Source organism: Platalea leucorodia (genome assembly GCF_965183815.1).
Source record: "Platalea leucorodia genome assembly, chromosome: 3".
Taxonomy (NCBI): domain Eukaryota; kingdom Metazoa; phylum Chordata; class Aves; order Pelecaniformes; family Threskiornithidae; genus Platalea; species Platalea leucorodia.
Genome location: NC_138825.1, coordinates 77118013 through 77130967, shown reverse-complemented (window position 1 = coordinate 77130967; position 12955 = coordinate 77118013). Strand labels below are relative to the sequence as shown.

Here is a 12955-nt window from a genome sequence, read left to right as displayed (position 1 = left end):
ATCACATCTTATGATTATTGCAAGCCCTTATAATCTTCCTCTCTTTTCTGCTTTATTTGCATTGTTAATTCAATGTGTTAATTTAAATGTACACTAAAAAGTCACTAGGGAAGCAATGTGTTATATTTGTTTCAAGGGCTTGCCTGATATATTTATTGTTACCTAGAAAAAATCAGCAATAATAAACAATTATAAAAGGGAATTGAAAATAGTAATTTTAATCTATTATTATCTGCTTTAAACAATTTTGAAGATTCTCACTTGTATGGGTTCATTGTGAGCCACATACTCCTCAGGGTTCTTCAAAAATTTATCTCTGTACTCAGAAGTTGAAAAGTAATAAATCTTTTCTCGATATTTAGCTGCATGTTCATAGAGTCCTGGGTAAAGGACAAAGTTCTCTTTCAGACTGACTGGACAAAAGTGTTTTGTGTCTCCCATGTGCCTTTTCTTTTCCTTAGTTTTTTCTTCATCCTGAAAATAATACAAAAATTTTCAAAACCTATTTGAATTCGGTAGTTCACTTAGATTAAGTAGATCAAGTAGATCAGATTAAGTAATGTCAAATACATCAACTGATCATTGAATGAGAATGGTATTCTCAAGATAGTTTGTAAGCTGAATATAAGCCTATGAAAATACGCAGTTTTTAGATTCAGAGTCGGAAAACAAACTGTCCAGTCTGGTGAGACAATTATTGAGAAAAGAATGACCATTTTAAATTTGAAATCATAATATCATAGTTAGCTGTTGAAGACCAAAATTAAGCTAGAAGTATCTATGATAAAATCTTTTCCTGTTGAGTTCTTGAAACTCACTTTCTGTTGCTTCTAAATGTGCAGGAGTAGACCTCTTCAGAAAAGGCAATGAGAACTGGTGTTATGAAGTCCGATTACTTATCCAATAAAATTAATTTCTAAAAAATCTATTCAATGCTGCTCCAGTACAGTATATGGATATCTTGTACTGTTAAATTTGGGGATGGGCATCTTCCAATATAAGATGAAAATAAAAGAAAGGTGAAGCTAGACCTTTAATTTCATTAAAGTGGGTGTTTGAAAATTATCAATAGCTGAGATGAAACAGAGGATTGCACATTAGGACTCTGCATCTTCTGATGTTTACATGATGGCTCACAGAATCATTGTTAGTTGACAGAAATCAAAGTTCACCTTTGTTTCTTTAATAAAACCCCTCTTTGCCATCTGGCAAAACTCAGTACATTCATTCTCTCTATTATCATGGGTTATTTATGCTTCTTGCTAGAGTAAAACTACTATCAGCCAGAACATAGGAATATAATGAAAGTGTTCTTGAAGCATATGCTGATATTTATTCTGTAAGAAGGCTGAAACCAGATCATACAAAATCAGGTGCAAAATCTGACTTCTCTGGGGTTATGTTCAAACTGAAAATAAATGAGTTAAAATAAAGCATAAATAGACAAAGCCAGCATGCTTACTTCTTCATCTTCATTTTCCTCTTCTTCAACTTCTTCTTCATCTTCCTCTTCAGCAGCCAGATCTTCTGCTTCCTCATCTAAGTCTTCAGCAGATAATTCCCAACCATGATATTTAAAAGGTTCTGAAAAGGTTAATTTTTTTTTTTTCTGTTTCAATATATTTCATTTGGCTATGCCAGAATATATTCTCTTTGTCCATAAAAGTAAGCACATATGTGAAAGCAAATCATGCCCATCGTATATTGCATTTCTCCTACTCATAGAACAAAATGTTCTCCCCAGATGTAGGAATTAATATATTGCTTCCTCCAAAAATGGAAATTCTACTGGTTGTTTTTTGGTTGAAGTAAATTGGTATTTTCGATGGGAACTTGTAGTACAAAAGTATTATACAAACACAAGCAGATAGTGCCATTAATGTTTGCAACAGTTTTTTTCCTATTGTTCATTGGGGAAAATCATCAGTCAAATTTTATTTGATTGTAAAGCTAGCACAATAGATGTTTTGGTTAATAAAATACTTGCATTGTAGTAATGATAGGAAAAATCTAGTATTAATATTATTTGTCCAGTATTCAGAACTGTTAGAGATTTGAGCACACAAGTGAAGAAAGGTAATTTGCCAAAAAAAATCAATACTATAAAAATCCAGTCTTGAAACACAATCTGTGCAGGTGGGTAGATCAGATTATTACACACCTTGCAAGTCTCATTGACTTCAACAAATATTGTACATTAGTGAACCTTTGTTATCTGTCCATTTCTCAAACCAGTATCCTGACATGAACAGATAGAGCAAGTAACAGGGGAGCTGCGCTGTCAGAATGTTTAGGGAGGTGTTATGTACATATTTGTATAGCCATATCTGTATTTTTCAAATATCTATATTCCCCACTCTTCCTATGTCTTAAAGGCTGCTAGTGTGCTTTTCAGCTCACCCACAGAACACAGCATGTCCTGTTCCCACTTCATGTGAGCAATACAGAACTGACTATAACCTACCCCTTCCCCCAATATATTCATCATACAAGCTCTCCAAAGTCCCTCTTGGTAGGTTAAGTGTAAATCACATAAACAGTATTACTTACTTTCCATAACCAGCACAGTTTGATTAAGCAGACTTTCTGGAGTTTGCTGAGCAATCTCTAAACCAACAACCTGAACCAGAGATGACTGCTTGATTTCTGACTCCACTGTTTGCCAGTCATGCATGAAAAGGTCAATCTTCCTTTTAATTACTTCCATTTCTGGTATATCTGGAAAATCATCCTCTGCAAACTCAGGTAGTATGATTTCTGAAAATCAAATAGTATATAGAAGGTAATGCTCCTCTAAAATGTTTTACATTGAAAAATTATCATTATGCTTTAGAATTATTTTTATTTTCCTCAAATATGGTGGCATGTTTTTTTAATGCTGCCTCCTTCCCCTCCGCCATAATTATGAATTATTATACTACTAGTTTACAAAGACACTTTGAAAATGCCAGATTCATTATGTTGATATAGTACATACTGATGCTTCTCCAGGAAAATAAACAAGGTCAAATTACTTAACTAAATTTGCATATGGTTATTTAAATCAGCACACAAATAAATATAACGACTCTTTCTGCAAAGAAATAAAAGGAATATATATTAATTTAAAAATTACGATTTAATGATGAACAGTTTTTGACAGGCTATCCATATGGTCATGCCTCATATGGAACATGCCAGTATAGGAAGAAATAAAGAGAAGGAAAACTGACATACACTGCGAAGAAGCAATTTCATGTTCTGACCTGGTTTGGGTTCAGTTACTGAAGCTGTTGTGGAGTGTTCAGGTTGCATGTTAGGTATCTGTTCTTTTTCAAGCAGAGTATGTTCTCTTTACATGAATAGAAATATAGTGCATACTACTAGGTGACAAGATCTCAATATACAGATGTTAATGAACTAAACCTTCATTTACTCAAACAAAGGCACACAGACATATAAAGATCAGTGTGGCAAAATTGCAGAGAATATAGAAGGTTTAAGGGAGAAAGGAAAAAGAAGTGACTAAACAGAGAAGTCCACTTCAGTGTAAATATTAAGGATATGAGGGATGGTATTGAAGACTGAAATCCTAAACCGATAAAGGCAAAGCAGCATGCTAAAACACTAAACCATGCAATATGAGAGTTCTTAAACAAATTACAACTGATGCCTCCAAGCATAACTAACAAACGAGGCAAGACAGATGCACAGAGATTATGATCCACCTTTTAAAAGTGATCTGTAATGGGAATGTATCGATTCCTGGATACCTGATGTTTAATCTTTGCAGAGATGCTGAACACACTTTTGCCAGTTATATGAAACAGAAACTGTGGGTGTTAAACAGCTTGAAATTTAGATCTATTTGTTCAGAGAACTGGAATATTTCCATTTCGCAACCAACACTGCAACAGAACTGAAAGAGGGAATTAATTTCTTCTGACCTTCAAGCCTCATTTATGTGATTTAACCACTAAACCAGGCCTCTTTAGAGTTATGAATGCATCTTTCCAATTGTACATTGTTATAAATGTACAGAAATTAATGAAGAAGTTATCTGTTATGTATTCAGAGACAATTTGTTCATACATGTGTAATGAAAAATTAAAGTTTACAGCAGATAATGGCATAAATTTTGCACTATATATGCATTAAAATATACTGAGTATCGTAAAAGAATCGGTGCCAATTTCAAAGAAAAGTTATTTTTCTCCTCATTGATAATAACTTTAAAAACTCCAAACAAAATAATACTTGAAACATGTATTTGTACTTCTTCAATCTTAAAACTTGTTTTCAAATTCCCATTTATAATAAGTTATCTGTTGAGACATTTTGGCTCTTCCCAGTGAAATTGATCAGCATGCTAAAATTACTGTGATAACACATTGTCCTGGAAGAAATGGATATCGCATCTATTTATCCTACTGAGTGCAGGGAGAACACACAGGTGTTGAAGGCTGAAGGTCCTCCCAAAAAACAGAGGAGTTGCCTCATACTTGAAAGTCACTGTGTTATTCACAGGATTCTCAGGAGCAACTTCTCTTATGCTATTGGCAAAGCCCCTGCAAGTAGCAGCAGCCTAGGTTATAGAATCATAGAATCGTTAAGGTTGGAAAAGACCCGTAAGATCATTGAGTCCAACCGTTAACCTAGCACTGCCAAGTCCACCACTAAACCATGTCCTCGAGCACCACATCCGTCCATTCTTTAAATACCTCCAGGGATGGAGACTCAACCACTTCCCCGGGCAGCCTGTTCCAGTGCCTGACACCTTGCTTTTGGTGAAGAAATTTTTCCTAATACCCAATGTAAACCTCCCCTGGCACAACTTGAGGACGTTTCCTCTTGTCCTATCGCTTGTTACTTGGGAGAAGAGACCGACCCCCACCTGGCTACAACCTCCTTTCAGGTAGTTGTAGAGAGCAATAAGGTCTCCCCTCGGCCTCCTCTTCTCCAGACTAAACAACCCCAGCTCTCTCAGCTGCTCCTCATAAGACTTGTGCTCCAGACCCTTCACCAGCTTTGTTGCCCTTCGTTTACCATGTTCTTGGAGCATGACTGTGTGCTGTTCCCTCTGCACTTTCTCAGGTATACACTTATAGGGATCTTAAGAATATGCTTACTTTTGCAGACAAAAGCATGTTATACCTATGAACTATAGAACGCAAATACTGGTGCTATGAAGCAATACAGATGTATGAATGTGTGGAGTAATTCTAAGAAGAACCAACAATGAGATGAAAAGTGTAACTCATTTCTCTGGATGCTAGAAGTCATCCATAATTATAGAAGGAAAAGGACTGTGGCTGTAAATCCCATCTGCCAGTCAATACACTCTAGGACAAGGAGCATATAAGTGATGATAATAATAGTAATGCAAATATGAATGAATAAATAAATGAAAAATTTTTAAAAAATTATATCATGGCTTCCCTCTGTGGACACTTGGACTGAGAAACTCTCACAAAAATTTTGGCTTTAATGAAGCTGTGTCTGCATATAATAACTTGTTTAATCAGTAAGGGAAAGAAAAGACTTTAATCTCTTAAGATACATTGTGCAGAAATTTGTAGTGTCAGTTGTTTAAGATCAGAGAAGTCCAAGCCTGTCTCCTAACACTGTCTCATGAAACTAAACACAAGAGGTTGAAACAATGCATTAATATAAATAAGAAATTCACAGGTACTACTCATGGTAAACATGATGAAACCATACCGAATGTGTTGTCATACTGGGTGAGCAAAATAACAAAGAGATAGCTGCTTCCACTGCTATCCATTTTGCTGAAAAAGCCAGAGGGAATTACAAACTTGATGTTGACAGCAGATATTGAATTAAAAACTTGATATTGACACATTACAGAAAAGGAGAAGGATACTCATTGGTTCCTAGGGCTGCAATTAGAATCATAGAATCGTTTAGGTTGGAAAAGACCTTTAAGATCATCAAGTCCAACCATTAATTAGTATCCATTTAGACATTGTTAGGCCCTGGAAGTCCTGAGACAAAGTTCTGTCTCAGCTAGAAGAAGATACAGAGGTGCCTAGATGACACCATCACCACCTTGTCCTTACTAAATCATGAACAGTCTCCGGCAGCAGCAATGTGGTACTGTTGCTGCTGTTCCCATTCCCTGCACTCATATAATTTTCAACCCTGATTTTCTTCTTTTTCTTATCATTTTTCTTTTGTGTTCTGTTTAATAAGTCTGATATCAGTGCCTTCAGCTAACAGACAGAAAAGCAGTTGAAAGCAATGACTTAAATGGTCTGATATTACTATAAGTTTGCTGGGACTTACAGTGTGTGCTGTGTTTGTCTTTTGCCAGAAATGAAGGCTGCAAGATTTTATACTTTGCTATAATTTTCCCCTCCTCTTTTTGTTTCTGTCTTGTTTTGAGTTTGAAAGAGCAGGAACAGCAACTGATTTTTACAAAAAAGGACCATTACTACTATTTTTCCTTATAGAACTTCCTACACAGAAAAAGGACAGGTATTAGTAAAAATGAAAGCCTTATGTAATGCCTTGTATGTTAAAAGCTCTGACCATTTTCTTAAAAATACAAAAGCCAAAAACATTAAAAACACAGTGTTTTATGGTTACTGCCTGGCATTAAGCAGGCCAATGCTCACTATGTGAAGTTGCAGCACTGTAACATTCATTTTGAGTTTGCCCCAACTGAAAAATCCAAACAATTTTTCTGGCTCATGAAGAGTTAAATTGCCCTGTTACAATTTTTTTCTTTAAGAAAACTAAGACTTCCTCCCAGACTGAATGTCTCTCACTCTTCTCTTGTGGATTGTTGAAGAAATCCACAAATGCCACATTTAATTTTCCAAAAGAGAACCAGATCAAAAAATGCTATTACTAAGCACAATGTAGCTGGATTTCAGTGATTAGGTACCAGTAAGATTTGGCAGGAAACAGGACTAAACGTAATGGTCAGAGTAGAGATGCTCCTACCTTTTTTCTAACATGGTACCAACTAAAGCATCGCCTGGAAGTTTCAATAGCAGCTGGGATATGGGAGCACCTGCAGGACAAGGAACACATCTAACAGATTTTTCTGGCTTGGATGGCTAAGCTACCTATGAAGCTATTATATCAAAGGTCAGTGCCACTGCTGTCTTCTAGAAAAAAGCAAGCCAGTGTCCTGCCTCCAGTAAGTTAATTGCCAAAGAGCTAGAGTTAGGGACTACCATTCTTTTGTCATCAGCTAAATTTAAAAAGATGCAGGGTTTCAAACACATGCCTCCTTTGACATTCCTTCATGGCTTACTAAGGTTGGCCCCTTGCTGCTTTGCTACTTGTGCGTATTTCTACAACCCTTAATTCCATATATGAAACCAGGCACTTAAAAGTTAGTATGGCAGTTTTGGGCACTGCAATGTCTACATCTCCTTGTGGGTCTGGGTCTTAATGTGTAGTCCTCTAGAAATATAGTAAATTTCTAGATACTTAGGTGCTTTTAAGAATTTTATTCTGCCACTTATAAGGCTGAAACTTCCATTCTTTCAATACCCCCATTTACCTCTACTATATATATATATATCATAAATTGAGATTTGAAATAAATCAGGCCCTCTATGGCAATTCATATGCTGGCTCAGGGGCCTGAGGGCACCCCTGGGCCTGGCTGTCCCTGCCCAGGCCCCTGGGGCTCCCTCCACCTGCCCATGGCCCAGGACCCCATGTCAGCCCCCGGGGCTGTCAGCCCCTGCCCCAGCAATGCAGCAGCAGGGCCGGTCCCCACACCCCCACAGCCCTGCACGGCCATGGGCTCTGCTGAGTGGGGCCCACCCACGGTCCGACATGCCAGCCCGGCCTCAGCTCGTCCCTCTCCCCAGGGAGGTGCCCAGGGCCGGAGCTGCCCTGCTCCTGGCTGGGGTGGTGGGACAGGCTCTGCCTGCCAGGCCCTGTCCTGATGGTGCATTACCACACTCTGCTCCCAGCTCCCTGTTCCTTTGGGAGCAGTTGGCCCTCACAGTGTCCTGACATGCTGTCCCCAAGATGAACTGCAAAATTTTATTTTAATTGAGCCATTTTTAAATAATAGGTTAACAAATAAGCATTTTGGCAAGTATTTTTGTGACCTTTTGTAACAAAGAATACTTAATGCATTCCCCCTCTTCTTTTTACAGCTTTGAACAACACAGCTACTGGACTGACACCTCAGTGGCTAACCTTCCCTCTATTTGAATGATTATTAGTCCAAACATAAACCAAAAGTGCAAAAGGGCATATCATTAAGCAGAAACACCTTGCAGATTTCACATAGTCTGCTCTTGAATTAGAAATTAATTTTCTCTTGAAAATGTTTATAAATGTTTGCATTTTACTAAACTACACATTCATTCTATATACATTATTACATTAGTTATCCCCTGCAATGACATTTCTGTCTCTTGCTGTGATTCTAAACAGGAACATGAAAATACCTTCCTTTTTACGTACATTAAAAGGTATTGTGTAAATGTCACAATTAATTATGTTGCATTCTGCAGTGATGTATTCCAAATGAGACAGAGATGTAGCCAGGTAAAACCTGCTTAAATTTGGCCAGCACTAATGCATTATGTAATGATGATTCCATTAGGAACACAGATTTTAAGAAAATAAGCAAAGGGTACATGAATAACTAGGTTACACTAGCTGCTTTTTGCACGTGTTATTCCTGGCACATCCACACTGTAGAAATCACATGTGCTGCCTTGTGAACCACAGCCCTATTCAAAGCAATAACCTATGGAAGATGGTAATGTGGGCTGTCTGGATCTAGCCTTCAACAGACTGTCTTCTATAGTCCTGCCCTTTAAAATCCTCTCAGTTCTGAGTAGGTCATGAAACTTTGGAAATATACAGGCAGAATAATGGATTTAAATGAATATTTGACATCATCTGAGACAGAATATTGAACATGGTAACAAATCCATTCAATAGAGTGCTTCCTGTATGAACCTTAATCTCAGAAACACTTACAATTCATGTTACATCTCTCCTGACAGGCCGTATTTAGCAAATGATGGACCAGCATGTGTTCCAGCTTTGATTCTCTATGCTAGGCACATAATTCCATCAGATTACCTCTATCTGAGAGTTTTCTTGCGTAAGGAAACTTATCTAGCAGCAATTATTGCATACTTACAGAGTTTTTAAATAGATTACACAGGCCTAAGTGAACTGGAGAAACTTTCCCCTGGAAAGAGGGGAGAAGTAACATAAAAAAAAAAAGGTTTACATTCCTAGGGAAAAGGGATAACCCAAAAATTGGACAACCCAAACATTATTTGGTTTTGGTTCAGGTATTTGAACCTTATTATGACAAAAATGTTGCCTCCCTGGCATTTGGGTTGTTTCAAACTGGGTCTCAGGGGTCAAAAATATTGAAAATGCTTTTAAATAAGTAAGGCAGCTGTACCTTTGATAGCTTAGATATGTTATAATAATTCTGCTTGCAGAGGTGATTTACAGTGAGAAGATATTTTTAAAGAAATAAGAAACATAGTAAAGAAAAATACTTGAAAAGACAGTAATGGTTTAAAAATAAATCGATCTAAAAATGCAAACAAGTTTTCTTCAGAGGAGGTGGCAGTCTATTTAACAGTGCTATTCTTAATTTCTTTTCCTTTTCAAAGAGGAGTTAGGAAACAATCCTCCCCAGCCCTAAATCTGGAGCTTTCACAGGGAATGCCTATATGGCAATCTCTTATATTCTTTTGCTCTGTGTCTCTTCGCTTTTACTGAGCATAGTTACCATAGAGACAAACAATCCTTAAAGGCTTTCTGCCCCCATGTTCTCCAAGTGAGTTGCTGGGGAAGGAAAGGCTTTAATATCTTTTTTTCCAGTGTTCTGCTAGTATTAGATATGACTTGTTCTGCCCTCAGTCCATATTCAGCAACAAAAAGATGAAAAAATCCTTCTTTCCTTCCCTCTCAAACCCTGCCAAGGCTGAGACAGAGACACCATAAGCCAGCATGTCTTCTTCATTAGCGTTTAACTATCAGAATAAACAAAAAGGCAAAATGTAGGATAACAGTGATGCTTCCATTTCTTGGAACTGATACATATTTCATTACGAACATATTTTCATTTGTCTTTTTGAAACAGACCACGTAGTTTGCTTATACAGACTTTTCATTACTTACTTATAAATACATGCTGCCAAATAACTTTCAGCATATTACAGTGAAATGTACTTACTAGACAAACTTATATTGTGTGTACTGATTTATGGTGTTTGGAAAAAAAAAGCAGTTTGGTTTACAGATTAAGTTGATTCTTTCTAATGCATAAAAATGTGTATATTTAACAACTTGCTATTTAAAATGTTTTATGTTGGATTTATTTCTCTTTTGGACTTTAACATATTCTAAACATTCTAGTAAATAAAAGCTAAAATGTGTATTTTAAAAACTAAAGCAGACCGTCTCCATTAAAGATGAGTTGCCTTTGAAGTGTTTTGAGAGAAAGCTACTATAGGATTTCGTGTATCTTTTCATTAGCTTATGGTTCTGTGGAGTTCCATGTGCTGCAGAATTTTACCATATACCGAAAAGAAGAAAACATGACTGTGTGAAATCTAGCAAGGTGTTAGCAGGACAACGGATGACTAAGGAAAGTACAGGACATATTTTGATCATTCACATCCAAAGTTAAAATTCACCCATTCCCGTTTTTCCCAAGATCCCTTGCCACAGGGAATGGATTAGTAATTTCTGATTCATCTGGATATATTAATTTAAAAATGGTCTGTAGAACTGGGGTTTGGTAAAATCACGTGCACGTGTTTGTGAATACTGCAATTTGATTATTTCCTGGTGTTTTTTCCCCCCATTTTTTCCTGGTATTTTCTTCTCTCTACTTTTTCTTTTTTTGGGGGTCACAATCCATGAGAGTGAATTTCTAAAGTCTTTTTTCCTCTGATTTCCCTCCTTTATCACTTCATCCTGTAGAGAGTGCTCATGGATTTCTGAATACAAGTGGTTATGTCAACCTGGAATTTCAGCAATGCTCACCTTATTTGTTATTTCCATAGATCCCTGCACACATTTACTGATTTGGTATTTAGGCAGTAGGGGCAATAGTGGGATTTTGTTGTTTTTCAAAGTGCAAATAGCAGGTGCATTATTTTTAACAGAAAATAACAACATGCCTTTAATTGCATTTATAAGTGTTAAATAACTTGAACCTGACTATTCCGTTATACACTTCTTTAAAAGAAAAAAGTTACAGTAAGGAATGATATTTACAGCCAATAGTACAAGCTTGCAGAAAAGGAAGGCATACAATTCTTGATACTACAAGTAAGAAAGATTATACATGCTACAAGGCCAACCTGTAGGTTTAGATTCTTCTTTATAAACTGCAGAGTCACTGGACTGTTTCTGGGGCATTTGTTCAGTTTCAGGTGGAAGCTGCTCATCATTGTCCTCAAATTCTGTTGGCACAAATAAAATCATTAGTAACTTTAACAAACCCATTGAGGGGTGATGGAGGCACTATAGAAATAAAGATATTTCTGGATCACACTGCAAAACTTATATTTGATCACCTGCAAAAAAGGAGTTAGTTACTTTAATGCTCAGGTATTACATACTGACCAAAACATTTTAAGATCAGCTACCTGATCTGTGGGGAAAGGCAGACCACCTATCGGATGCCACATGACTGTGAATAAAGTGGAGAAGCACTTTATTTAATTCAGTGCTTTTATGTAAGAATATTTTTCATTCATTATAATCTATGTGTTCTGTGCTCAAACTATGCTCAAAAACAAGACTTTGCAAAGGAGTGCACTTGGTGTTCTACAGAACAGCTCCTATTGGGTGGAATTGCTTCTGACTTGGAAGAAGGGCTTGTGCACCTGAAGGCTGGTGTAATTTTTCCGACTGTATCAGTTGGTCAATAAAGAATATAATTTTTTCCTGTGAGCCTTGTTTTGCTTATGTCCTTAGACCATTGTTAGAGTAATAAAACACCACTAGTACATCTCAACATGTTACGATTATCCAAAACTCAAATCATATTAAACAAGAATGTATTTTAAAAGCTGAAATTATGGCATTTGTTTTCATGTACATCTCTTTTTTTTGCAAAGAAACCACAAACATAATGAAAACCAGGTTGGAAACATTGAATTTCTTATTTATGCAGAAACAGGAAACTTTATCTCGTAAACAAGCATCTTCTTCTTATATGGTTAGCAGACAAAAACCCACAACCTTTAGCATGTGTCAAATTGAGAAAATTCTTCACTTATTCTAGTTCATTATTTCTGTTTGATATATACAGGAATGCAGTCAAGCAAAATGAGCTTTGATGCTCTGTAGTAAATAAATCAAGAGTCCATAATATACACAAAGAGGAAAACGACATGCAGAAAAATATTTGCAAAATGGAAGACACTTTGTTAAGGCTGTCAACATGCAAATTCTCACATGCATACATAACTTAATCACAGACAGTCCTAGAGACTTCAATGGAAATAGCTATGGCACAGGAGCTAAGCATGTCTAAATTTTTACAGTGTGTCTAAACACTTAAGAGATTTCATTTACAAGACTGGTGCTGGATAGGGTCAAGGAAGACAGATAGACAGATATTAAACAAAGAAAACTAAGAAGATGTCCTTTTTCTTACAGATGTTCAGAAAGTGACAAGAGCTTTCAGAGAGGCTGATAGCTCTAATCATAGGCTTTTGTTCTTTTTTTCTGCAAAGAAATGCATAGCTGTACTAAACCAACATCCCTTAGCCTTTATTTCTCTGAATGAGAGACTAAAAGAATTTAAGAACTGAAAGTATTTGGGATCTAATTGAGAAAATTTTTCATAACCTTTCTGTTTCAAATTTTGAAATTTCTCTGCCTAAAATGCTGTGATTACAGGTATTAGAATGTAATTATCATATCTCGCTTATGAAGGAGGGCAGAAAGTGGCTTTGAAGGTCATGCAACTTTGCTCAAAGACTGA

General features: G+C 36.5%; 1 protein-coding gene across 1 annotated transcript in view; it reads right to left on the bottom strand.

The window, feature by feature from the left end:
• The window catches only part of AK9 (adenylate kinase 9), a gene marked incomplete at its 3' end in the record, with an annotated part of 74925 nt that overhangs the window by 27545 nt on the left and 34425 nt on the right, over positions 1–12955 (bottom strand). Inside the window, 3 exon segments of the mRNA XM_082306335.1 lie at positions 262–474; positions 1463–1584; positions 2551–2755. Coding sequence (XP_082162461.1) covers positions 262–474; positions 1463–1584; positions 2551–2755 — 540 coding nt within the window.